This window comes from Scyliorhinus torazame, chromosome 6, assembly GCF_047496885.1.
Source record: "Scyliorhinus torazame isolate Kashiwa2021f chromosome 6, sScyTor2.1, whole genome shotgun sequence".
NCBI lineage: Eukaryota > Metazoa > Chordata > Chondrichthyes > Carcharhiniformes > Scyliorhinidae > Scyliorhinus > Scyliorhinus torazame.
In genome coordinates this window covers 112,124,917-112,152,829 of record NC_092712.1, presented here as the reverse complement: position 1 = coordinate 112,152,829, position 27,913 = coordinate 112,124,917, and the positions used below count along the sequence as shown (strand labels likewise).

At 47.4% G+C, this 27,913-nt stretch overlaps 1 protein-coding gene across 6 annotated transcripts in view; it reads right to left on the bottom strand.

The window, feature by feature from the left end:
* The window catches only part of cdk14 (cyclin dependent kinase 14), a 935,572-nt gene that overhangs the window by 637,244 nt on the left and 270,415 nt on the right, over window positions 1-27,913 (bottom strand). For all 6 annotated transcript variants that reach the window (XM_072508685.1, XM_072508686.1, XM_072508684.1 and 3 more), the window contains one exon: window positions 10,438-10,532. In XM_072508685.1, the coding sequence (XP_072364786.1) occupies window positions 10,438-10,532 (95 nt within the window). The remainder of the gene's footprint in view (window positions 1-10,437; window positions 10,533-27,913) is intronic.

The window sequence follows — 27,913 nt, the reverse complement described above, 5'->3', positions numbered from 1 at the left end:
CCCATGTGTCAGCATGGATTTCCTCCGGGTGCTCCAGTTTCCCCCAACAATCCAAAGATGTGCAGGTTAGGTGGATTGACCATGTTAAATTGCCCCTTAGTGTCTAAAAAGTTTAGGTGGGATTGCTGGGATGGGGTGGAGATGTGGACTTAAGTGGGGTGCTCTTTCCAAGGGCCGGTGCTGACTCGATGGGCCAAATGGCCTCCTTCTGCACTGTAAATTCTATCATCTATGACTCGTTTATTTATACAAGTGGGGAGTTCTGGCACTGCTTCCAAGAGGGGCACAAATATCCTGGGGGGGGAGATTTGTTAGTGCTCTTTGGGGGGGTTTAAACTAATGCAGCAGGGGCATGGGAACCTGGATTGTAGTTTTAGGGTAAGGGAGAATGAGAGTATAGAGGTCAGGAGCACAGATTTGACGTCGCAGGAGGGGGCCAGTGTTCAGGTAGGTGGTTTGAAGTGTGTCTACTTCAATGCCAGGAGTATACGAAATAAGGTAGGGGAACGGGCAGCATGGGTTAGTACCTGGGACTTCGATGTTGTGGCCATTTCGGAGACATGGATAGAGCAGGGACAGGAATGGATGTTGCAGGTTCCGGGGTTTAGGTGTTTTAGTAAGCTCAGAGAAGGAGGCAAAAGAGGGGGAGGTGTGGCGCTGCTAGTCAAGAGCAGTATTACGGTGGCGGAGAGGATGCTAGATGGGGACTCATCTTCCGAGGTAGTATGGGCTGAGGTTAGAAACAGGAAAGGAGAGGTCACCCTGTTGGGAGTTTTCTATAGGCCTCCAAATAGTTCTAGGGATGTAGAGGAAAGGATGGCGAGGATGATCCTGGAGAACAATGAACAAAGAACAAAGAAATGTACAGCACAGGAACAGGCCCTTCGGCCCTCCAAGCCCGTGCCGACCATACTGCCCGACTAAACTACAATCTTCTACACTTCCTGGGTCCGTTTCCTTCTATTCTCATCCTATTCATATATTTGTCAAGATGCCCCTTAAATGTCCCTGCTTCCACTACCTCCTCCGGTAGCGAGTTCCAGGCACCCACTACCCTCTGCGTAAAAAAACTTGCCTCGTACATCTACTCTAAACCTTGCCCCTCTCACCTTAAACCTATGCCCCCTAGTAATTGACCCCTCTACCCTGGGGAAAAGCCTCTGACTATCCACTCTGTCTATGCCCCTCATAATTTTGTATACCTCTATCAGGTCGCCCCTCAACCTCCTTCGTTCCAGTGAGAACAAACCGAGTTTATTCAATCGCTCCTCATAGCTTATGCCCTCCATACCAGGCAACATTCTGGTAAATCTCTTCTGCACCCTCTCTAAAGCCTCCACATCCTTCTGGTAGTGTGGCGACCAGAAGTGAACACTATACTCCAAGTGTGGCCTAACTAAGGTTCTATACAGCTGCAACATGACTTGCCAATTCTTATACTCAATGCCCCGGCCAATGAAGGCAAGCATGCCGTATGCCTTCTTGACTACCTTCTCCACCTGTGTTGCCCCTTTCAATGACCTGTGGACCTGTACTCCTAGATCTCTTTGACTTTCAATCCTCTTGAGGGTTCTACCATTCACTGTATATTCCCTACCTGCATTAGACCTTCCAAAATGCATTACCTCACATTTGTCCGGATTAAACTCCATCTGCCATCTCTCCGCCCAAGTCTCCAGACAATCTAAATCCTGCTGTATCCTTAGACAGTCCTCATCGCTATCCGCAATTCCACCAACCTTTGTGTCGTCTGCAAACTTACTAATCAGACCAGTTACATTTTCCTCCAAATCATTTATCTATACTACAAAGAGCAAAGGTCCCAGCACTGATCCCTGTGGAACACCACTGGTCACAGCCCTCCAATTAGAAAAGCATCCCTCCATTGCTACCCTCTGCCTTCTATGGCCTAGCCAGTTCTGTATCCACCTTGCCAGTTCACCCCTGATCCCGTGTGACTTCACCTTTTGTACTAGTCTACCATGAGGGACCTTGTCAAAGGCCTTACTGAAGTCCATATAGACAACATCTACTGCCCTACCTGCATCAATCATCTTAGTGACCTCCATCAATTTAGTGTGGCACGACCTCCCCTTCACAAAACCGTGCTGCCTCTCACTAATACGTCCATTTGCTTCCAAATGGGAGTAGATCCTGTCTCGAAGAATTCTCTCCAGTAATTTCCCTACCACTGAAGTAAGGCTCACCGGCCTGTAGTTCCCGGGATTATCCTTGCTACCCTTCTTAAACAGAGGAACAACATTGGCTATTCTCCAGTCCTCCGGGACATCCCCTGAAGACAGCGAGGATCCAAAGATTTCTGTCAAGGCCTCAGCAATTTCCTCTCCAGCCTCCTTCAGTATTCTGGGGTAGATCCCATCAGGCCCTGGGGACGTATCTACCTTAATATTTTTGAAGACACACAACACCTCGTCTTTTTGGATCACAATGTGACCCAGGCTATCTACACCCCCTTCTCCAGACTCAACATCTACCAATTCCTTCTCTTTGGTGAATACTGATGCAAAGTATTCATTTAGTACCTCGCCCATTTCCTCTGGCTCCACACATAGATTCCCTTGCCTATCCTTCAGTGGGCCAACCCTTTCCCTGGCTACCCTCTTGCTTTTTATGTACGTGTAAAAAGCCTTGGGATTTTCCTTAACCCTATTTGCCAATGACTTTTCGTGACCCCTTCTAGCCCTCCTGACTCCTTGCTTAAGTTCCTTCCTACTTTCCTTATATGCCACACAGGCTTCGTCTGTTCCCAGCCTTTTAGCCCTGACAAATGCCTCCTTTTTCTTTTTGACGAGGCCTACAATATCACTCGTCATCCAAGGTTCCCGAAAATTGCCGTATTTATCTTTCTTCCTCACAGGAACATGCCGGTCCTGTATTCCTTTCAACTGACACTTGAAAGCCTCCCACATGTCATATGTTGATTTGCCCTCAAACATCCGCCCCCAATCTATGTTCTTCAGTTCCCGCCTAATATTGTTATAATTAGCCTTCCCCCAATTTAGCACATTCATCCTCGGACCACTCTTATCCTTGTCCACCAGTACTTTAAAACTTACTGAATTGTGGTCACTGTTACCGAAATGCTCCCCTACTGAAACATCTACCACCTGGCCGGGCTCATTCCCCAATACCAGGTCCAGTACCGCCCCTTCCCTAGTTGGACTGTTTACATATTGTTTTAAGAAGCCCTCTTGGATGCTCCTTACAAACTCCGCCCCGTCTAAGCCCCTGGCACTAAGTGAGTCCCAGTCAATATTGGGGAAGTTGAAGTCTCCCATCACCACAACCCTGTTGTTTTTACTCTTTTCCAAAATCTGTCTACCTATCTGCTCCTCTATCTCCCGCTGGCTGTTGGGAGGCCTGTAGTATACCCCCAACATTGTGACTGCACCCTTCTTATTCCTGATCTCTACCCATATAGCCTCACTGCCCTCTGATGTGTCCTCTCGCAGTATAGCTGTGATATTCTCCCGAACAAGTAGCGCAACTCCGCCTCCCCTTTTACATCCCCCTCTATCCCGCCTGAAACATCTAAATCCTGGAACGTTTAGCTGCCAATCCTGCCCTTCCCTCAACCAGGTCTCTGTAATGGCAACAACATCATAGTTCCAAGTATTAATCCAAGCTCTAAGTTCATCTGCCTTACCCGTAATGCTCCTTGCATTAAAACATATGCACTTCAGGCCACCAGACCCGCTGTGTTCAGCAACTTCTCCCCATCTGCTCTGCCTCAGAGCCACACTGTCCCTATTCCCTAGTTCTCCCTCAATGCCTTCTGACCTATTGCTCCCGTGCCCACCCCCCTGCCATACTAGTTTAAGTTTAAGAAGAGCGAAAGTAACAGGGTAGTTATTATGGGAGACTTTAACTTTCCAAATATTGACTGGAAAAGATATAGTTCGAGTACATTAGATGGGTCGTTTTTTGTACAGTGTGTGCAGGAGGGTTTCCTGACACAATATGTTGACAGGCCAACAAGAGGCGAGGCCACATTGGATTTGGTTTTGGGTAATGAACCAGGCCAGGTGTTGGATTTGGAGGTAGGAGAGCACTTTGGGGACAGTGACCACAATTCGATGACGTTTACGTTAATGATGGAAAGGGATAAGTATACGCTGCAGGGCAAGAGTTATAGCTGGGGGAAGGGCAATTATGATGCCATTAGACGTGACTTGGTGGGGATTGGGTAGAGAAGTAGGCTGCAAGTGTTGGGCACACTGGATAAGTGGAGCTTGTTCAAGGATCAGCTACTGCGTGTTCTTGATAAGTATGTACCGGTCAGGCAGGGAGGAAGGCGTAGAGCGAGGGAACCGTGGTTTACCAAAGAAGTGGAATCTCTTGTTAAGAGGAAGAAGGAGGCCTATGTGAAGATGAGGTGTGAAGTTTCAGTTGGGGCGATGGATAGTTACAAGGTAGCGAGGAAGGATCTAAAGAGAGAGCTAAGACGAGCAAGGAGGGGACATGAGAAGTATTTGGCAGGTAGGATCAAGGAAAACCCAAAAGCTTTCTATAGGTATGTCAGGAATAAGCGAATGACTATGGAAAGAGTAGGACCAGTCAAGGACAGGGATGGGAAGTTGTGTGTGGAGTCTGAAGAGATAGGCGAGATACTAAATGAATATTTTTCATCAGTATTCACTCAGGAAAAAGAGAATGTTGTGGAGGAGAATGCTGAGACCCAGGCTATTAGAATAGATGGCATTGAGGTACGTAGGGAAGAGGTGTTGGCAATTCTGGACAGGCTGAAAATAGATAAGTCCCCGGGTCCTGATGGGATTTATCCTAGGATTCTCTGGGAGGCCAGGGAAGAGATTGCTGGACCTTTGGCTTTGATTTTTATGTCATCATTGGCTACAGGAATAGTGCCAGAGGACTGGAGGATAGCAAATGTGGTCCCTTTGTTCAAAAAGGGGAGCAGAGACAACCCCGGCAACTATAGACCGGTGAGACTCACGTCTGTAGTGGGTAAAGTCTTGGAGGGGATTATAAGAGACAAGATTTATAATCATCTAGATAGGAATAATATGATCAGGGATAGTCAGCATGGCTTTGTGAAGGGTAGGTCATGCCTCACAAACCTTATTGAGTTCTTTGAGAAGGTGACTGAACAGGTAGACGAGGGTAGAGCAGTTGATGTGGTGTATATGGATTTCAGTAAAGCATTTGATAAGGTTCCCCACGGTAGGCTATTGCAGAAAATACGGAGGCTGGGGATTGAGGGTGATTTAAAGATGTGGATCTGAAATTGGCTAGCTGAAAGAAGACAGAGGGTGGTGGTTGATGGGAAATGTTCAGAATGGAGTTCAGTTACAAGTGGCGTACCACAAGGATCTGTTCTGGGGCCGTTGCTGTTTGTCATTTTTATCAATGACCTAGAGGAAGGCGCAGAAGGGTGGGTGAGTAAATTTGCAGACGACACTAAAGTCGGTGATGTTGTCGACAGTGTGAAAGGATGTAGCAGGTTACAGAGGGATATAGATAAGCTGCAGAGCTGGGCTGAGAGGTGGCAAATGGAGTTTAATGTAGAGAAGTGTGAGGTGATTCACTTTGGAAGGAATAACAGGAATGCGGAATATTTGGCTAATGGTAAAGTTCTTGGAAGTGTGGATGAGCAGAGGGATCTAGGTGTCCATGTACATAGATCCCTGAAAGTTGCCACCCAGGTTGATAGGGTTGTGAAGAAGGCCTATGGAGTGTTGGCCTTTATTGGTAGAGGGATTGAGTTCCGGAGTCAGGAGGTCATGTTGCAGCTGTACAAAACTCTGGTACGGCCGCATTTGGAGTATTGTGTCCAGTTCTGGTCACCGCATTATAGGAAGGAAGTGGAGGCTTTGGAGCGGGCGCAGAGGAGATTTACCAGGATGTTGCCTGGTATGGAGGGAAAATCTTATGAGGAAAGGCTGATGGACTTGAGGTTGTTTTTGTTGGAGAGAAGAAGGTTAAGAGGAGACTTAATAGAGGCATACAAAATGATCAGGGGGTTAGATAGGGTGGACAGTGAGAGCCTTCTCCCGCGGATGGAACATAGCTTTAAACTGAGGGGTAATAGATATAGGACAGAGGTCAGAGGTAGGTTCTTTACGCAAAGAGTAGTGAGGCCGTGGAATGCCCTACCTGCAACATTCGTGAACTCGCCAACATTGTGGGCATTTAAGAGTTTATTGGATAAACATATGGATGATAATGGCATAGTGTAGGTTAGATGGCTTTTGTTTCGGTGCAACATCGTGGGCCGAAGGGCCTGTACTGCGCTGTATCGTTCTATGTTCTATGTTCTATTCTATTCCACTCGGTGGGCAGCACGGTAGCATAGTGCAGTGGTTAGCACTGTTGCTTCACAGCACCAGGGACATAGGTTTGATTCCCGGCTTGGGTTACTGTGTGTGGAGTCTGCACCTTCTCCCAGTGTCTGCATAGGTTTTCTCCAGGCACTCCAGTTTCCTCTCACAAATCCCGAAAGACGTGCTTGTTAGGTGAATTGGACATTATGAATTCTCCCTCTGTGTACCCAAACAGGCCCCGGAGTGTGATGACTAGGGGATTTTCACAGTAATTTAATTGCAGTGTTAATGTAAGCCTATTTGTTACACTAATAAAGATTATTATTATGAGGGTCACCATCAGCCTTTCCTTTCCAGTAGGTGTACCCTCCCTCCTTGTTCCTCCAGCTGTCCCTCCCCAGGAGGGTCGGTCTCACTTAGGGTAGTGATGTTAATTTAGAGTGTTGATAGCTCACAGGCCTGCTGAAATGTTTCAGTGAAGCTCAACAAAACTGGAGGAACAACATCTCACCTTCCGGTTTGGCACGCTACAGCCTTCAGGTCTCAACATCGAACTCAACAACTTCAGATGGTTAGCTCCACCCCACCTCGACCCCTTTGTTTCATTCCATTTCATTTTAACTGTATTTTATCTTTTATTTCTATTTTGTCTTTCTTTATATATATTTCCCCCCCCCCATCTTACCTTTTCTCCCCTTTACTTCCCCCTTCCCCTCTCTCCCACCCATGTCCCCCACATATACATCTGTCACAGCTTACTCTCTGATTTTAGTTCTCTCCATCTGCCATGCTTCATCCCATTTCATTATCCTCTCAATGTCAAGCAGAAATCTATGACTTTGCTACATTCCGTATTTTTATCACTCTTTTCCCTTGGTTTCTGTGGCTATGACTCATCATTCCCTATCCTACAGTATAAACATCTCCCACTTTCTATGTCTTTTAGCTTTGACAAAGGATCATCTGGACTTGAAATTTAGCTATTTTCTCTCCTTACAGATGCTGCCAGACCTGCTGACATTTTCCAGCATTTTCTCTTTTGGTTTGGGGATAGAATTACGGTTCTTCTTTGCAGCTGGGTAGCACTGCAGCCTCACAGCACCAGGGACCTAGGTTCAATTCTGACTTTGGTCGACTGTCTGTTTGGAGATGGTAAATTCTCTCATCGCCTGGGTGGGTTTCCTCTGGGTGTTCTGGGTTCCTCCCACAGTCCAAAGATGTGCATATGTACACCACTTATGTGGATTGGCCATGCTAAATTGCCCCTTAGTGTCCAACAGTTAGGTGGGGTTGCGGGGGAATGGGCCTTGGTAGGATGCTCTTTCAGAGGGTCGTTCAGATTCAATGGGCCGAATGGTCCCCTTCTGCACTGTAGGGATTTTATGACTCAATGACCACTCTAACATCCAAGTTGCAAATTCTAATGCTTTTTTTCTTTCAGGATGATGGTGATATTGCAGAGTGTGGTTCCCCATCCTGCAATTCACTACATTGAACTCTATCTGCCACGCGTCTTCCCATTTCACTATCCTCTCAATGTCAAGCTGAAATCTATGGCTTTGCGACATTCCGTATCATCTGGTAACTTTACAATACTGCGCCCTGCATCCATGTCCAGATCATTTATTAAAATTGGAGCATGTAAACTGTATACTGTTTACTGACCCCTGGGGAGAAACCCCTGACTGTAAACTGACCCCTGGGGAGAAACCACCTGCCAGTCTGAAAAATATCCATCTACAATCACCATTTGCTTCTGCTTACTAAGCCAATATTGTATCCACACTGCTACTTTTCCCTCAACTTCATGGGCGTACACCTTAACAAGACCCCTATGTGGCATGCTGTCGAATCCCTCTTCTGAAACTCAATTATGTAGCTCTACTGCACACTCTCAATCAACCTTCTCAGTTACCTCAAATAATTCCAATCAAGTTAGCCAGAAACGCTATATCACCAATATACATTTGACCAATCCATCCTTGACTAACAAATGCCTATCCAAGTGATAGCTTATTTTATCTCTAATAAAAAAAACATTGACAAAGCCTCCCTCTTGCTCTATTTTCAGGTTTATTTCCTTGTCATCAAGTGGATATGTGTTTTGGATGCTCTACTCTTTTACTTGAAAAGGAGTAAGTAAAGCCACGATAGTCCCAGGTGACTATAGGCTGCTTCCCCCTTTGAGGAGGAGAGCTGACTGGTGGTGATTTAACCTGAGGATCACCACACCTCAGGCAAGGGACAAGGTTGAGAAGGCTTGCCTTCACGAATAACCTCTGCTGGTACGGGAATTGAACCCGCACTATTGGCCTTGCTCTGTACCACAAACCAGCCGTCCAGCTAACTGAGCAAAACCAGATTCCTCTGAAAAAGGAATATGTCTATTTTGCATCTATACGAACATTTCCCAGAATGCCTTCTATTGTTTCATTACAGCTCGACCCTGGAATTATCAGTTCTTTATCTATTTGTCCAAGATCGCTTCTTGGCCTTTTGGATAAGATCAAGTGTCAGATCAAGCCCGAGATGAGGTGCAATGCCTTTTCTTGTTCGCTTGGATCTTGTGGCCGGGATTCTCTGACCCGGCGCTGGGTCGGAGAATCCCCGGGGGTGGGGGGGGGGAAGAGAGAAAAAGGACGCCGGCTTCCCCATTCTCCGGCGCTGTTTTTCGGGCGCCAGATGGATGGCCGACCCCCACCCCACCCCAGCGATTCTCCGGGTCAGATGGGCCGAGTGGCCGACGAGTTTGGCCGAGTGACCTCTCACACGGCGGGACCTGCAAGGTGAGTGTGCGGGAGCCGTCCTGGGGGGGGGGGGGGGGGGGGGGGGGGGGAATTCCTCACTTTCCGAGGCCGTTGACGCTGGAGTCGTTGCCGCCGGTTTACACGCCGGCATGAGGACATAGCCCCATTTTTAGAGAATCCCGCCCACCAGTATATCTCGCTTGTGGAGACCTAGAATTGGGTTCAATTTGAATTTAAATTGTTTTTTTGAGGAATATTGCCCTGTCCACTCTGCACATTGGCTTTGTAACTTTAAGGAAGAGATAAAAAAATTTAAAAACAACAAAACTATTTGCCCCCGATTCCTGCTAAAATCACGGAAATTAACACTCAACTAGTTGAGCATTTTTTCTTTTGCCATCTTCTTGTCTCTTACTTTAAACCAGATTAAGTTCTCTAACTCTAATGGACTTCATTTGTTCAACTTCATTTCCCAGAACCGAATCCTTGCTGGACCAGTGAAATCTAGACCAAGAAACCACATCACAAATGCTCTTTCATGACCATTTTCCCCCCAGAAGTTCAGAGTTGCTTATAATATTCCTGGAATCGGGGCAATATTTCTTTCCCACCTCCAGTTTGAGGTCATGAAGCAACCAGTTGTAGTGTTGGATTGGACCCAGACCAAACAACATGTTTTAGGTGACAGTTGCGGGATAAATGGTGGCCAGGAAACAAGGGATAACTAACTCCCTTGTTCATTTTCCAAGATAGCGCTATGGCATTTTGTGTGTCCACCCGAGGAGGCCTCAGTTTAGTGCCTCATCCACAAGATGGTTTAGAATTCCCTCAGTGCTGGAGTGCACAAATAGATTTCGAGCTCAAGTCTCCAGAATGGGATTTAAATACTGACTCACTTCGAGACAAGGATACCACCATCTGAGCAATTGCTAACAATGTGTCTAACTTTCATGAAATAAATTAACATTTTATATTTTGGTTTTGTCATTCTAGCATATATTTCAAACTCCTAATGTTTCATTTCTTTTGCAACTTAAATGTTTCGACAGTACAGCATGCCCTCTATACTGCCCTGAAATATCAGTCTCATATCTGACTAGGACCTGAATGCACGATGTGAAATGAAATGAAATGAAAATCGCTTATTGTCACAAGTAAAGTTACTGTGAAAAGCCCCTAGTCGCCACATTTCGGCGCCTGTTCAGGGAGGCTGTTACGGGAATTGAACCGTGCTGCTGGCCTGCCTTGGTCTGCTTTCAAAGCCAGCGATTTAGCCCTGTGCTAAACAGCCCCTCTTAATTCAAAGGCAGGAATGCTACCCACTGAGCCGGAGACAACGCCTAGAATACTGTCCACCCAAGATATTGATAGAATGGCAGAGTACTCACTTGCTTTTTCCTTTGTACACTGTGGCATAGGATCCTTCGCCTAGTTTTTCTAATTTTTCATAAGAGTCAGCTTTTCCAAATTTAGGGCTTGTTGGCTAAAATGAGAAAGATAAACAAATAAGTAACTTGAAAGTTCCAGATAATTGACACTTTTACAGGCCATATGAATTAATTTGAAACATTCCAGTGTGGTGCATACTTTGTGCCGACACCATTAACCAATACATTGTTTTATCTCAAAATATTTGAGAATAAAATCACTTCATCACATACTAAGTTTAATTAACTGTTTTCATTATTAAGGCAGGATACAAGATAGATCATGAATACGAGAAATTTTAAATGAAGACAGAAAATATTGTGAAAGCTCAGCACTAATCAGCATTGGGAAAAAAAAGGGATGGTTTATCAGGCAATCCCACTTCAGAAATCTAGGCCTGAACTATGAAATTTCCCCACTCACCACCCCTGCCTTGGGATCCTCGCTCCAAGGGCATGGAGTCCGGCCCACCAGTCCCAGACACAGCTCTAAGATAGTCACAATGCAGAGTGCTGAGTGAGCTGTTAAAAGGCCCACTTCAGTTCTCTGAAACTTGGTCCCAAACATTAGGCCGTCTAGCCCTTACATCCCCTACCCACTCTCTATTGGCATACATGCCAAACTGGACCTTCCCCCCCGTCCTTCCCGCCTTTGTAAACTTAATGCAAATTCATGACCTCTGAGTCATCCCAAGCCTTTTACAGCCCCAATGCCAACTTGGCACCAATACCTGCCAACTCATTCTGCCACCTACCACCCTTTCCCCCTACACCCGACATGTCAACTCACCCAATATCCACCATGGGCAGACCATAGGAACCATGGAATTCTTGTACAGACTTCACACTTCATAAAAACACTCACTCAGGAAACCCATTCAATACATTTAAACTCCAGATACTCCATCCCATATAAAAACAAACATTTTTATTCATAAGGCCACATTATTTTTTATTCTTCCATGGGACGTGGGCATTGCTGGCAAGGCCAGCATTGGCCTTGATGTGGTGGGCGAGCTGCCTTTTATGAACCACTGCAATTTATGTGGCCTATACCCACAGTGCTGTTAGGAAGAAAGTCCCAGGAATTTGATCCACAATAAAGCAAAATAAATCCAAACTACCTCATCAATCTACTCCCCATCATCAGCAAAGTACACTAATGGACAATCTATTTACAGTATTAAGCAACACTTAGTAGAAATAATTTGCTCACTGACATTCATTTGGATTTCACCAGGGTTCTTCAACTCCTGACCTTATTACAGCCAAGGTCCAAATATGGTCAAAAATTCCATAGGAGAGAAAGACTGCCCTAGACTTCAAGTTAAGATTTGAACAAGTATGGCATCAATGAACCTCAGCAAAATTGAAGTCAATAGGAAATCAGGGGAAAATGTCTCCTCTGGTTGGAGTGCTTAATATGATAGCATTTGTTGGACGTCATTCATCTCAGGCCCAGGACATCACTGCAGGAGTGGAGCCTCGCTGTGCCGAATGCCGGGAAGCTCACAGCAATTCCCACTCACTACCACACTTAGAAATCTTTCCGGAGAATCGCGCCCTTAGATAAGCTTTCAGTAGTTATTGTCAAGATCACTTTCCGTGCCTGAGCATTATGGGGAAGAATTAGTAAATTCTTCAGCTGGAAAAATGAAGTACAGGACTAGATAAGTAATGCCGAGGTAATGAAGTGCAATTGTTGGAACCAGTGTTGAAGTACTGTTTTTAATGTCAATCACCACGCTCAAAATATTTGAATTTTTAAAAATGTATTTACAGGATGTGTATTGCTGGTTAGGTGAGCATTCGTTGCCCGTCCCTAATTGTCCTCAGGGAGATGGTGATGAGCTACCTTTGAACTGCTGTAGTCCCTGTGATAAAGGTACACCCACAGTGCTATTAGGGAAGGAGTTCCAGTATTTCGACCTAGTTAGTGAAAGAATGGTCATATATTTCCAAGTCAGGATGTTGAGTGGTCTGGAGGGAAACTTACAGGTACCTGTTGCCCTTGTCCATCCTGATGGCAGCGGTCATGGGTTTCGAGGTGTTGTCTAAGGCGCCTTGTGAGTTCCTGCAGTGCATCTTGTAGGTGATGCAAACAGCTGCCACAGTTTGTCAGTGGTAAAGGTAGTGAATACATTTGCAGGTACCGAGAAGTGCAACAAAACTGATTCCTATTGTGAAGGCTTGAGCTAAGAAAATTACCAACCTTCAAACTTTCCAATCCAGAAAGAAAACTTTTGGAGGTATATAAAATGTTAAAATGATAGCAAAAAGGGAAACTCCGATTACTACTTCAAATAAATATGGAAACTAGGACCAGAAACCAAACTGAGAAGATCTCTTTTGCTAAATGAACAATAAATCAGGTTGAATCCTTATTCGACGATTACTCGCTAATATATTTAGTAAAGATAAAAACATTAGAGACCTTCAAATTGCAACAAAAAGCTATTGTGATTTGAGTGTATTTTCCTGCACTATAATTTATTCTCAGAAATGCAGGAGCATCCCATAGGTGTGACCAGCTCATGGTGGAATTATTTTTCACCACTGAATTCAAATGACCTCAGTCAGCACTGCTCCATGTAACTTCTAACTTGGTATCATTGTTACATACTGGGGCTCTAATACATTGGGCGCGATTTTCCCACAAGGGAACAAAGTCCCTGAGCAAGCACGTTTAGCAGCATGTTTCCTGGCACTCGCAGTGCTGAGAAACATATGGCTATTCAACACGACTCGCGGGTGAATAAGAAGCCTGAACGGAGAACATGAGGCCAAGGCCGCACATGGCCCCGTTTCGTAGAGTGGGGAATTCCGCTCGCCAGAACGCCCCATTGTAGCGAGAGATCAGGACCTAATTTTTAAATGGTGCCCCGATCTCAGAGGCCCCCGAAACAATCCCCGACATCGCCCCCCAGCCCGAACGCAGTATGGGAGGGTACCCATGCCAGCTGGCAGTGGCACCTTGGCACTGCCATCGTGCAAGGCTGGTGTGGTGAATGTATTCACCATAATGCATGCATGATACCATAACCTATGACCTGGAAGTGGTGATATGAACTGCTTCCAGATACTGTACTGTAACCCTGGTATGGCTCCACCTCTGGCTCCGCCCACACCGGGGCATAAATAGGCCGGCCTCTTGTGGGCGGGCATTCATCGGTACTACTGACTCTGGCTAGGCAAGTTCATGACTAATACAGCCTTATGTTCACTCGCTCTCGCTGCCTCTCTGTGGATTGAAGGTACATCAATTTATTAGTCATAGACAGCACCATGGAAGCCGCTTTAAAGCCAGACAGGTTCGAACTCGACGCCCGTGCGTCCGAAGCCAGGGAAATATTTGAACATTGGCTTCAATGCTTCGAGGCCCACATCGTCTCCTCAGCAACGGCTCCCTCGGAGACCCTCAAACTGCGACTTCTCCACGCTTGGGTGAGCCATCGAATCTCGGTAATGACTGAGAAAGCAGCCACGTATGAGTAAGCGGTCGCAACCCTCAAGGCGCACTTCGTGAAGCCCGTGAACGAGGTGTTCGCTAGGCACCTCCTCACTACTCGCCGTCAATGCGTTGGAGAATCATCAGACGAGTATCTGGAAACCCTGACCCTACTCGCAAGAAACTGCAGCTACCAGGATATGACGGCGGAGAAGCGTATGAACTCACAGATCCAGGCCACTTACGTGACGGGGGTCCGCTTGAACTATATCAGGCAGCGGCAGCTGGAAAACTGGAACTCCGACCTGCGGGACACGGTCAAGCTAGCTACCTCGCACGAGGTGGCCTACCAGTCCGCGCGGGTCCGGGCCCGGCGACCCTCTCCTGGACACTATCGTCACGGCCCCCGTCAGACCCGTCGCCTGCGCTACACGTCTGCCAGCCCAGCCCGGAAAACCGCAATGCTACTTCTGTGGCCAGGGCCAACACCCCCAGCTGCGCTGCCCAGCCCGCACGGCGACGAGCAGCGACTGCGGGAAAAAGGGGCACTACGCGAGAGTCTGTCTGGGCTGATCTAAGGCCCAGAAACCAAAAATGCACCAGGCCCGACCCATGGGCTTTCAGCACCACAGACCCCGCAATGTGGCTGCGTGCCTGCCCGGAACGCCCTCGTCTGACGCATCACCGGTATCGTGCGAATCGTGGGGGCTGCCATCTTGGCCGCGGGCCCCAACACCGACCAACACGTGCGACCGATGGGGGCGGCCATCTTGGTCACCATCTTCGACCCCGTCCAACACGTGCAACACATGGGAGCCGCCATCTTGCGACTCCACCGACCACGCAGGCTATCCACAGCTGGGCGCGGTGACCCTCGACCAGTCGCAGCCGAAACCACAGAGGAACTCCATGATGGTCATCTGGGTCAACGGGCACAAGACCCCCTGCCTCTTCGACTCCGGGAGCACGGAGAGCTTTGTCCACCCCGACACGGTAAGGCGCTGCTCCTTCCACACCTACCCCGCCTCACAAACAATCTCCCTTGCCTCCGGGTCTCATTCGGTATAGATCCGGGGGCACTGCATCGCCAACCTCGTAATACAAGGCGCAGAGTATACCCGTTTCAAGCTTTACGTCCTCCTCCACCTCTGTGCCCCCCTTCTGCTCGGATTGGATTTTCAGTGTAATCACCGAAGCCTGACCTTACATTTCAGCGGACTCTTGACCCCACCACCTCGCAGTATGCAGCCTCGCGACCCTCAAGGTCTCTCTCTCCCCCCCCCCCCCCCCTTCACTCTTAGCGAATCTCACTCCGGACTGTAAGCCCATTGCCACCAGGAGCAGGCGGTACAGCTCGCTAGACATGGTATTTATCAAGTCAGAGGTCCAGCGACTGTTGAGTGAGGGGATCATAGAGGCCAGTAACAGCCCCTGGAGAGTGCAAGTGGTGATCGTCCGGACCGGGGAAAAGAACTGGATCGTTGTGGACTACAGCCAGACAATTAACCGGTTCGCACAACTGGATGCGTATCTCCTCCCCCGCATAGCGAAAATTGTCAACCAGATCGCACAGTACCATGTGTTCTCCACGGTCGCTCTGAAGGCGGCCTACCACCAGCTCCCAATCCGGCCGGAAAATCGCAACTACACTGCCTTTGAAGCAGCCGGCCGACTCTTCCACTTCCTCAGAGTCCCTTTCGGCGTCACTAATGGGGTCTCGGTCTTTCAGAGAACGATGGACTGAATGGTGGACCAGTACGGTTTGCGGGCGACATACCCGTACCTGGATAATGTGACCATTTGCGGCCATGACCAGGAGGACCATGAAGCCAACCTTCAGAGGTTCCTCCAAGCCGCCCAATTCCTCAACCTTACATACAACAAAGAAAAGTGTGTCTTCCGTACTACCCGACTGGCCATCCTCGGTTACGTCGTGGAGAACGGAGTCCTAGGGCCCAACCCCGACCCTCACAGAACTCCCCCCCGCCCCACAGCCTCAAGGCCCTAAAACGATGCCCAAGGCTGTTCTCATACTACGCCCAGTGGGTCCCCAACTATGCGGACAAAGCCCGCCCACTTATTCAAACCACCAGTTTTCCCCTGACGGATGAGGCCCGCTTGGCCTTCAGCCGCATCAAGGCCGACATCAACAAGGCCGCAATGCACACGGTGGATGAGTCCATCCCTTTTCAGGTAGAGAATGATGCATCAGACGTTGCACTGGCTGCCACACTCAACCATGTGGGCAGGTCAGTAGCATTTTTCTCTAGGACCCTCCACGCTTCCGAAATTCGACACCCCTCGGTCGAGAAGGAAGCACAAACCATAGTGGAAGCCGTGCGGCACTGGAGGCACTACCTAGCCGGTAGGAGGTTTACCCTCGTCACCGACCAGCGGTCGGTCGCCTTCATGTTTGACAACGCACAACGGGGCAAAATAAAAAATGATAAAATCTAGAGGAGGAGGATCGAACTCTCCACCTACAATTACGATATCAAGTATCGTCCTGGGAAGCTCAATGAGCCCCCAGATGCCGTGTCCCACGGCATATGTGCCAGCGTGCCGATGACCGACTTTGGGCTATCCACAATGACCTCTGCCACCCGGGGGTCACCCAGCTTACCCACTTCATTAAGGCCCGCAATCTGCCCTTCTCCTCTGAGGAGGTCAAGGCCATGACCAGGGACTGCCAAGTCTGCGCGGAGTGCAAACCGCACTTCTACCGGCCAGGCAAGGCCCACCTGGTAAAGGCCTCCCGGCCCTTTGAGCGCCTAAGCATCGACTTCAAAGGGCCCCTCCCCGCCACCAACGAGAATATATACTTTCTCACCATCATCGATGAGTACTCCCACTTCTCCTTCGCCATCCCCTGCCCCGACATGACCTCAGCCACCGTAATAGAGGCACTGCACAGCATCTTTACGCTGTTCGGTTTCCCTGCCTACATCCACAGTGACCGGGGCACATCGTTCATGAGCGATGAGCTGCGTCAGTATCTGCTCAACAAAGGCATCACCTCGAGCAGGACTACGAGCTATAACCCTCAGGGAAACGGGCAGGTGGAGAGGGAGAACGCGACGGTATGGAAGGCCGTTCTTCTGGCCCTTCAGTCTAGAATTATCCCAATTCACCGCTGGCAGGAGGTCTTCCCTGACGCCCTCCACTCCATTAGGTCGCTCCTCTGCATGGCCACGAAGGAGACCCCTCACGATGATTTGCTTGTTTTCCCCAGGAAGTCCATCTCCGGGGTCTCTCTTCCATCTTGGCTGAAAGCTCCGGGACCAGTCCTTCTCCGGAGGCACATGAGGAGCCATAAGACCGACCCCCTGGTCGAGAGGGTCCAGCTGCTCCACGCTAACCTCCAGTACGCTTACATCGCACACCAGGACGGACGGCAAGATGCGGTCTTCCTACGGGACCTGGCGCCAGCTGGTTTCCCCCGCCAACGCGCCCCCCCGCCTAAATTCCCCCCTTCCCCACTGCCCGCCGCCACTCAATGCCCCAAACGCCCCCCTGGGTCTCCTGTATTGTCCCGCGCCGACAGTGCCGCCACCCATCACCCCCCACCCTACCCCCGCACCCCAACCGTCTCCGACACCCCGGACTGAGGCTCAAGCTCCAGACACAATGCCCCTGGAGTCACCACCCCAAAGCCTCCGGTACCTCGGGAATCTGCACATTAGATTGAGACTTACTGCCTTGCTCGAATATGCAGATTTGCTAAAACGTGATCCCACCCATTGTGGCAGGATTCACATCGCAACATCTCACGAGATTGTGTCGAATCTCATGAGGCGTTGGGAGCCGGGTATATCCTGAGAGCGGGCTCTCCCTGCTTTCAATGGCCATGCTGCGCCACGGCAAGCTGCTTTTCCTGTGCAGCGTGGCCATTGGATCGACCCATTATGACATTTGCCAGACTCTATGGCAACGGGGAGATAACAAAAACCATTGGTCTCACAGTAGGCATGGGTGCATCTGTATTTTAAGAGAGGTAGTGAAATAGAAGAGAGGTCTTTGGTAAAGCATGCACTGTTAAAACATGAATTAGGTTCAATATATTAAAAAAAAGATGTGAAGGACAATGCATAAAGATAAAGGGATCCATGACCAGGAAAAACAAAAATTGTAACAAGTTAAAAAGGAGGTGCAACAAAAGCTGGAATTCCTTGTAGGAGTTAAGAAATGCAAATAAAACTCTTAACAACTCAACATGTGAGCTAATGATATGTATACAAAAATGTAGTTAGAAAGCAAAAAAATGGCAACATGGTATAAAGAGAGGATATAAAGGTAAGGCTAGGTAAGACTAGGAAAGAGGACCTGTTTGGGGATTATCAAACACTAGGGACTAAATTAAAGAACAGCTCCTCCAGGGTTATAATCTCTGGATTACTACCCGAGCCACGTGCCAATTGGCATAGGGTTGAGAAAATTAGAGAAGTTAACACGTGGCTAAAGGAGTGGTGCGGGAAAGAGGGATTCCATTTCATGGGGCATTGGCATCAGTACTGGGGCAGGAGGGACCTGTACCGTTGGGACGGTCTTCACCTGAACCATTCTGGGACCAGTGTTCTAGCGAATAGGATAAATAGGTTGGTCACAAGGACTTTAAACTAGCAAGTTGGGGGGAAGGGAAGTGTAAAGCTATGGACAGTATAATGGTTAATGGAGATCAAGGCAGCAGGTTACGTGACAGGTTATTATGTAGAGATATGGGTTCAAAGACAAGGAAAATTGGGAGAAAGGGTAAGAGGAAAAATAAATTGCAAAAAGTTACTGATCAAGGTGTTAGGATTCATAACAAAGACATAAAAAACAGCATAAGTGTACTTTACCTGAATGCTCGTAGTATACAAAATAAGGTAAATGAGTTGATGGCGCAAATCATCGTGAATGACTATGATTTAGTGACCATTACTGAAACATTGTTAAAAGATGGTCACGACTAGGAGTTAAACATCCAAGGGTATCAGACTATACGAAAGGATAGAATGGACGGTAAGGGCGGTGGTGTAGCTTTGTTGTTTAAGGATGGCATCCGGGCAATAATAAGGGATGATATTGGTGCTATGATGGACAAGGTTGAATCAATTTGGGTGGAAATCAGGAATAGTAAGGCGAAAAGGTCACTGATAGGAGTAGTCTATAGGCCACCAAATAGTAACAGGGTGGTAGGTCAGGCAATAAGCAAAGAAATAACGGATGCATGTAGAAATGGTACAGCGGTTATCATGGGAGATTTTAATCTGCATATAGATTGGTTTAACCAGGTTGGTAAAGGCAGCCTTGAGGAGGAGTTTATAGAATGTGCCCGGGATAATTTCCTGGAACAGTATGTAATGGAACCTACAAGGGAACAAGCGGTCCTAGATCTGGTCCTGTGTAATGAGGCAGGATTGATTAATGGTCTCATAGTTCGGGATCCTCTTGGAAGGAGCGACCACAATATGGTGGAATTTAAAATACAGTTGGAGGGTGACAAGGTAAAATCAAACACTAGTGTTTTGTGCTTAAACAAAGGCGATTACAATGGGATGAGAGAAGAACTAGCTAAGGTAGACCGGGAGCAAAGACTTCATGGTAAAGCTGTTGAGGAACAGTGGAGAATGGTAGGGCAGGCAATAAGCAAAGAGCGATCTTTCACAATGTTCAGGAAAGGTTCATACCGACAAAAAAGAAAGACGGTAGAAAGGGGAAAAATCGACTGTGGATATCTAAGGAGGTGAGGGAGAGTATCAAATGGAAGGAAAAAACATACAAAGTGGCAAAAATTAGTGGGAGACTAGAGGACTGGGAAGTCTTTAGGGGACAACAGAAAGCTACTAAAAAAAGCCATAAAGAAGAGTAAGGTAGACTATGAAAGTAAACTGGCTCAGAACATAAAAGCAGATAGTAAAAGCTTCTACAAATATATAAGACAAAAAAGAGTGGCTAAGGTAAATATTGGTCCTTTGGAAGATGAGAAGGGAGATTTAATAATAGGAGACGGGGAAATGGCTGAGGAGCTGAACAGGTTTTTTGGGTCAGTCTTCACAGTGGAGGACACAAATAAGATGCCAGTGACTGATCAAAATAAAGATATGATAGGTGAGGACCTTGAGATGATTGTAATCACTAAGGAGGCAGTATTGGGCAAGCTAATGGGGCTAAAGGTAGACAAGTCTCCTGGCCCTGATGGGATGCATCCCAGAGTGTTAAAAGAGATGGCTAGGGAAATTGTAAACGCACTAGTGATAATTTATCAAAATTCACTAGACTCTGGGGTGGTCCCAGACAGAGGATTGGAAAGTAGCAAACGTGACACCACAGTTTAAAAAAAGGAGCTCGGCAGAAAGCGGGTAATTATAGGCCGGTAAGCTTAACTTCGGTTGTAGGGAAAATGCTGGAATCTATCATTAAGGAGGAAATAGCGGGGCACCTGGAGGGAAATTGTCCCATTGGGCAGACGCAGCATGGGTTCACAAAGGGTAGGTCGTGTCTGACTAATTTGGTAGAATTTTTTGAGGACGTTACCAGTGCAGTAGATAACGGGGAGCCAATGAATGTGGTATATCTGGATTTCCAGAAAGCTTTTGACAAGGTGCCACACAAAAGGTTGCTGCATAAACTAAAGATGCATGGCATTGAGGGTAAAGTGATAGCATGGGTAGAGGATTGGTTAACTAACAGAAAGCAGAGAGTGGGGATAAATGGGTGTTTCTCTGGTTGGCAACCTGTAACTAGTGGGGTCCCTCAAGGATCGGTGTTGGGCCCGCAGTTGTTCACAATTTACATAGACGATTTGGAGTTGGGGGCCAAGTGCAATGTGTCAAAGTTTGCAGACGACACTAAGATGAGTGGTAAAGCAAAAAGGGCAGAGGATACCGGAAGTCTGCAGAAGGATTTGGATAGGTTAAGTGAATGAGCTAGGGTCTGGCAGATGGAATTCAATGTTGCCAAGTGTGAGGCTATCCATTTTGGGAGGAATAACAGCAGAATGGATTATTATTTAAACGGTAAGATGTTAAAACATGCTGCTGTGCAGAGGGACCTGGGTGTGCTGGTGCACGAGTTGCAAAAGGTTGGTGTGCAGGTGCAACAGGTGATTAACAAGGCTAATCGAGTTTTGTCTTTCATTGCTAGAGGGATGGAGTTCAAGACTAGTGAGGTTATGCTGCAATCGTATAGGGTGTTGGTGAGGCCGCATCTGGAGTATTGTGTTCAGTTTTGGTCTCCTTACCTGAGAAAGGACATATTGGCACTGGAGGGAGTGCAGAGGAGATTCACTAGGTTGATCCCAGAGTTGAGGGGATTAGATTATGACGAGAGGTTGAGGAGACTGGGACTGTACTCATTGGAGTTTAGAAGGATGCGGGGGGATCTTATTGAGACATATAAAATTATGAAGGGGATAGATAGGATAGATGCAGGCAGGTTGTTTCCACTGGTCGGGGAAAGCAGAACTAGGGGGCATAGCCTCAGAATAAGGGGAGGTAGATCTAGGACGGAGTGTAGGAGGAACTTCTTCACCCAAAGGGTTGTGAATCTCTGGAATTCCTTGCCCAGTGAAGCAGTTGAGGCTCCTTCTTTAAACGTTAAGAAAAAGATAGATGCCTTTCTAAAGAATAAAGGGATTCGGGGATATGGTGTATGGGCCGGAGAGTGGAGCTGAGTCCACAAAGATCAGCCATGATCTCATTAAATGGCGGAGCAGGCTCGAGGGGCCAGATGGCCTACTCCTGTTCCTAGTTCTTATGTTCTTATGTTCTTATAAAGAGAATCAGTAATATAGGCAACAGATAAAAAACAATTAAAACCCAAGGAAGAAATCTTCTTATGGAGGAGAACAGAAAAGCTTTTATTAAAACTAACTAGAGATGGAATGAAAAGATTCAAGAGGTGTTGAAGCAGTGAAAAAGGATAGATATGTAAAAAGCTCTGAAAGAGTTGGTGGAACAAATGGCATGTCTTCTTGAAGTTGTGAAAAAACAAAGACAGTAACAAACAACATAATCTTTTAAATTTTCATGTAGAAATGCAATCTTCCAGTCTTTTTGGTTTCTTCGACCAACGAGGTGAAGGAATAAACCAGGTGACTGATTAGACAAGTCTGCCAGGCATCATTGTGGGCTAGTTTCTAGTGTCCTTTGCAAAATACTCCCATCACTAATTCCATCAAGTGTATGAACCTAACCCCCATATTAAATTTCTTTCAATTCATAGGTTTTGACTTTCTGGAAGGATTGGTGGCAACAAGTGGCAAAAGTGTAATATCCATAGTTTTATGTTGTTTACCACTTTTAATATCCTGCTCATGTGGTCAGCACATGGAACTGTTAATGCCAACAGTGAAGGATTTTTTAAACATGCTGCCACAAGGGTAAATATTTCCGACATATAAATTTATCCCTTTGATAGAATTTACAGATCAAAGTAGCTTGTACACATGAACATTCACCCATTTCATTATAATTCATATGAATCACAGCTTGATTCAGTGAAAGTGAATCTTAATGGAAAATTACAACTTGCTATGGCCTAATCGTTCCTTTGAAAACACTATGGTTCAGGATCTCATGCATTTTTCATCACATGAATCAGTATTTTACCATCACATTATTAGATACTTCTGCACATATCACCTTACAAGTCTTCAGTGCTTAAAGCTAAATGCAAATCTTCTAAAGTGATACCAAATTATAAAGTATCAGATCACTTCTAAAGTGAATGCAAAAAGTCAGACCATTTGTTCAAACAAAAGGCCAGCAAATAAAATTAGTTATTTAATCTCATTTAAATGTTACGTAGCATTTTATGTTGCAGAAAGTGTTGATCTTCTTCGACCATAAGACCATAAGATATCGGAGCAGAATTAGGCCACTCGGCCCATCGAGTCTGCTCCGCCATCCAATCATGGCTGATATTTTTCTCATCCCCATTCTCCTGCCTTCTCCCCATAACCCCTGATCCCCTTATTAATCAAAAACCTATCTATCTCTGTCTTAAAACCACTCAGTAATTTGGCCTCCACAGTCTTCTGCGGCAAAGAGTTCTACAGATTTACCACCCTCTGGCTGAAGAAATTCCTCCTCATCTCGGTTTTAAAGGATCGTCCCTTTAGTCTGAGATTGTGTCCTCTGCTTCTAGTTTTTGGTACAAGTGGAAATATTGTATTAATATTGTACATTAAGCCGAAGCAGGGATGTGCCTCTCTAATAAATAATTTTTCCGTTGTTTATAATAATAAACTTTGTCACAAAAACATTAACACTGCAATGAAGATACTGTGAAAAGCCCCTAGTCGCCACACTCCGGCGCCTGTTCGCGTGCACTGAGGGAGAACTCAGAATGTCCAAATTACCTAACAGCACGTTTTTTGGGACTTGTGGGAGGAAACCGGAGCAGCCGGAGGAAACCCACACAGACACAGGGAGAACGTGCAGACTCTGCAAAGACAGTGACCCAAGCCGGGAATCGAACCTGGGACCCTGGCGCTGTGCAGCAGCAGTGCTAACCACTGTGTTACCATGCAACCCATCAAATGTTAAGCAAAACCGGTGGAGATGCTGGGGCTTGAACCCGGGACCACATAGATGCGCTCCACCTGAGCTACATCCCCTCCTGTCATATAATATGGTCATTCACTAAAAGCACACTTACACTATTGTTGAACAACTGCTCTAAACTTATACCTGTAACTTACAGCTGAAATTCTCATGAAAAACAAACTGCTGTTGACCACAAGACCATACTATACAGCATCAAGTGTTCAAGTCTCCCCACGAATGAATGAATGAGTAACGTATACTTGCTGAACATGTTATTTAAAACTTGCCAATTTGTTCAACTGAATCTAAGATTTCAAATTTTCCCTCTCATGAAGATATTGCATTTCAGACTTTACACGCCAGGTGTTATGCCAAAGCATTGTCCATTCACTCGACGTGAGGACATAATTGATAGGCGACCAAGTGGACAGTAAATACCAGCAAACTATTCAACCACAGCAGGCATAACAAATGAATCAGTTCTGTTCTCAGCTCATCCATAGAAACAGACTCAGGGCAAAGGTTAACGGATAATCAATTTCCTCCCACCTCAGGGGCAAAGATCTCATGTAGCATCAGCATGGCTGCCTGAGCGGATTATGATGCCATGTTCCAGTATATTAGGAATTTCCATACAACACATTGTTTCTGTTCAAAATTTTAGGCATTAAAACACGGCCAATGTGATTTTTGGCAACATCGACTCCAGATAGTACTGAAACTCAAACAAATACGAAGTTACATGTGGGCATTCACAACCATCCAATAAATTCCCACATCCATTTAAGGATGCAATATCAAAAGGACTAGCATTCCAGCTGACATCCTTCTACTTTTGTATGGACAAAAGGCACATCAAAACGCAATGTAATTGTGGTGATGTGCATCAATGTAAATGCATGTCGGCTGACTAGACACTAGAGGGCGCACCAGAAACATCACACACACACACACACACTCAACCAATAGATCAGTTAGATAGGACGCGACCAATGGACATTCACGATGCACACGGAGGTGACACGACCACAGGGGGGCATTACACCAACCCATATATAAAGGACACCACACACATGATCTGCCTCTTTCCAGTGGAGACAGTCAGTGAGTACAGACACAGGGTTGATTCAATATTAGACCCATCACATGGATTGCAGCAGCTGGTTAGTCAGACTGGGTAACTATAGTAGGATTAGCAGTAGTGTCGAACCAGAGTAATAGAAGTGTAAATAGTTTAATAAATGTGTTGAAGTTACCTCCACGTCTGAACCTTCCTTTGTCAAGTGCACCACAAGGAAGCCGCTTATGTTACACCTACAACATAACAAATCAGTGGACTTCCGGTTGCGGCTATGCGGAGCTAAGTCGCACATTTGACAGCTTCCGCAAAAACGGACTTTTGGGCTCTTTTCAGGGCCCCCAACGGCACTTTTCCGACGTTTCCTGGTGTGGGAAGGAGATTACAACAATTCCCCGATAGTATATGGCTTTTACCAGGAGCGGGGCGACTTAAAAGGTGGTGGTGGACCCGAAGAAGGTGCGAGGGAAGAACAAAATGGCAGCGGGCGGAGACCAGGCAGCATGGATGCAGTGGGCACAGGAGCAACAGGAGGGTACCCAGCGCTGCTTCAGAGAGGTTAAAGCAGACCTGCTTGAGCCGATGAAGGCTTCTATTGATAAGCTGCTGGAGATACAGATGGCCCAGGGGGTGGCCCGATCCGCGAGGCCCGATCCGCGAGGCCCGACAAAAGATCTCCGACAACGAGGATGAGGTCTTAGGCCTGGCGGTAAAGGTGGAGGCGCACGAGGCGCTCTACAAGAAATGGCAGGAGCGGTTCAAGGAGATGGAGAATCGGTTGAGGCGGACGAATCTGCGGATTCTGGGCCTCCCGGAGGGGCTGGCGGGGTCGGACGTGGGGGCCTATGTGGTCGCCATGTTGAATTCGCTGATGGGAGCGGGGTCCTTCCAGGGCCCCTGGAGCTGGAGGAGGCCCAAGGCGAACGAGCCTCCGTGGGCGGTGTTGGTGCGGTTTCATCGGTTCACTGATCGGGAGTGTGCGCTCAGGTGGGCCAAGAAGGAGAGGAGCAGCAGGTGGGAGAACGCAGAGGTTCGAATATACCAGGACTGGAGTGGGGAGGTGGCGAAGAGGAGGGCCGGGTACAATCGAGCGAAGGCGGTGCTGCACAGGAAGGGGTGAAGTTTGGCATGTTGCAGCCGGCGCGACTGTGGGTCACCTACAAGGACCGGCACCATTATTTTGAGTCTCCGGAGGAGGCGTGGGCCTTTGTTCAGGCGGAGAAGTTGGACACAGATTGAGGGTCGGGATGGGTGTTTGGGGACTGCGGTTGATATGTTACTTTTTGATGGGGGGTCCTTTGCTCTTGGTTTCTTTTTCTTTGTGTTTTTCTCTTTCTGGTAGGTGAGGGTGGTTAGGGCGGGTTGGGCACTGTTTTGGTTGGGTTGGTCGGGGGGGGGGGGGGGGGGGCTCTTGGAGGGGAGTAAGCAAATGGAACAGGTGTGGATGGCCGGCGGTGAGATGGGGCCCCGCGGGGGAGGGGGAGGCCCGGGTCGGGGGTGAGGGGACTGGGCCTGTAAAAGGAGCTGCGTCAGAGGTGGCGGGGGCGGGTAGGTGGAAAGCGTGGGCTTTTTACCGCGCTGAAGACTGGAGGGGGCGGGGCCGGGGCGGGAAAGCAAGGGTTGTTTCCCACGCTTAGGATGGAAGGGGGAGGGGGAGAGCCTGTGGATGGGGAACGGAAGAGGAGGGTGTGTCACACAATGGGAGGAGTCGAAGGAGAGGCGGGAGTGGCCAGGGTCAGCAGACTTGCGGAAGTGCAATGGGGGGAGTAGAACAGCTAGGATGGGTCCTAGCCCGGGGAGGGGGGGGGGTCGAGTTGCTGCTGCTATGGTCAAGGGGGAGCTGGAGCGAGTGGGGGGGGGGGGGTCGAGACGGTGGTCTGCCGCCGTGGGGAATGGGTCGGGCGTGGCCTGCGGGCGCGTGGCTAGCCGAGGAGTGGTTATGGTTAGTCGGCGGGGGAGGGGGGGCGGGTAGCCCCCTGATCCGGCTGATAACCTGGAATGTAAGGGGACTGAATGGGCCGGTCAAGCGGGCCCGCGTGTTCGTGCATCTGAAGGGGCTGAAGGCGGATGTGGTTATGCTCCAGGAGACACACCTGAAGGTGGCAGACCAGGTAAGATTGAGGAAAGGGTGGGTAGGTCAGGTGTTTCATGCGGGGCTGGATGCCAAAAATCGAGGGGTGGCGATCTTGGTGGGAAAGAAGGTGTCATTCGAGGCGTCGAGCATTGTGGCAGACAAGGGCGGTAGGTATGTAATGTTAAGTGGTAAGCCGCAGGGAGAGAGGGTGGTACCGGTCAACGTGTACGCCCCGAATTGGGACAATGCGGGGTTTATGCGGCGCATGTTGGGTCGGATGTTGGGGGGGGGGGGGGGGGGGGGTGTTTAACTTTATTTTTGTTTTTGTTATTTACACTGGAGGGTCTGAGGCGATGTGTGTACCAGTTGTGTTAAGTCGGGGTGTTAATGTTAATCTATTATCTATGTACAGGGGGGGACGAGGGTATGGAGGGTTGCTTTTCTAGACTGTGTTTTGTACTTAACCCTGTTGGGTTCCCTTTTCCTTTTGTTATTGATATTTTATGAAAACCTTAATAAAATATTTTTTTTTTTTTAAAACATAAAGCAGTAATAGATGAATGTGAAGGGGCCCCCATTAATCTCCTATTGTGTTTTGATAGTCAGCCTACCAAACACAGACTGGGTATATTTCAAAATGTCTATTGACAGAGACAGGATGTTTATCGACACACATCCACATTATTTATAAAACGACTTGGGACTCGTGACAGGTCACACAGAGAAGACACCCATTTTTTGTTGTCTGCTTGTAAAACAGCAAGAATGAGCTCTGCAGAGACCAAATCCATCAGAGAACCATCAAACCAGCTGCAGTCAAATCAATAGCCAAGGTAATAAATTGCAACACCTTGAAAATGAGAGAAGGACTGTCCGCAAGCTGTTCCAACTTCCAGTTCATATGACAAATAAACTCCTGGAAACTCAACGACAGGAAGCCTCAATCAACACTTAATGAGAAACCTCTGCTTATCTAAGAAACTGCAGACTGAGCACAAAAGATGGAGACAAACATACTTTATCATATTGATGTTTCTTCACCTTTGAGTGAGCGATAGTATGGCGAGTTGAGTGAGAGACACCTTGCTTGTTTTTTAAAAAAATCAGGGTTAAGTCAGTAAATAGCCTTCTTTATTTATTTGAATTTATTTTTAAAACTCAAAAATAGCTTTCTGCTGGAATTATTTAAATTGGGATAACCACTAAAGATACCAAAATACACACCTCATATCCAAACACACTGATCATGAACAGTAAGAGAACACAAAAAATTATCTCCGTAACTAAAAGAGTTTCACAGCTTAACA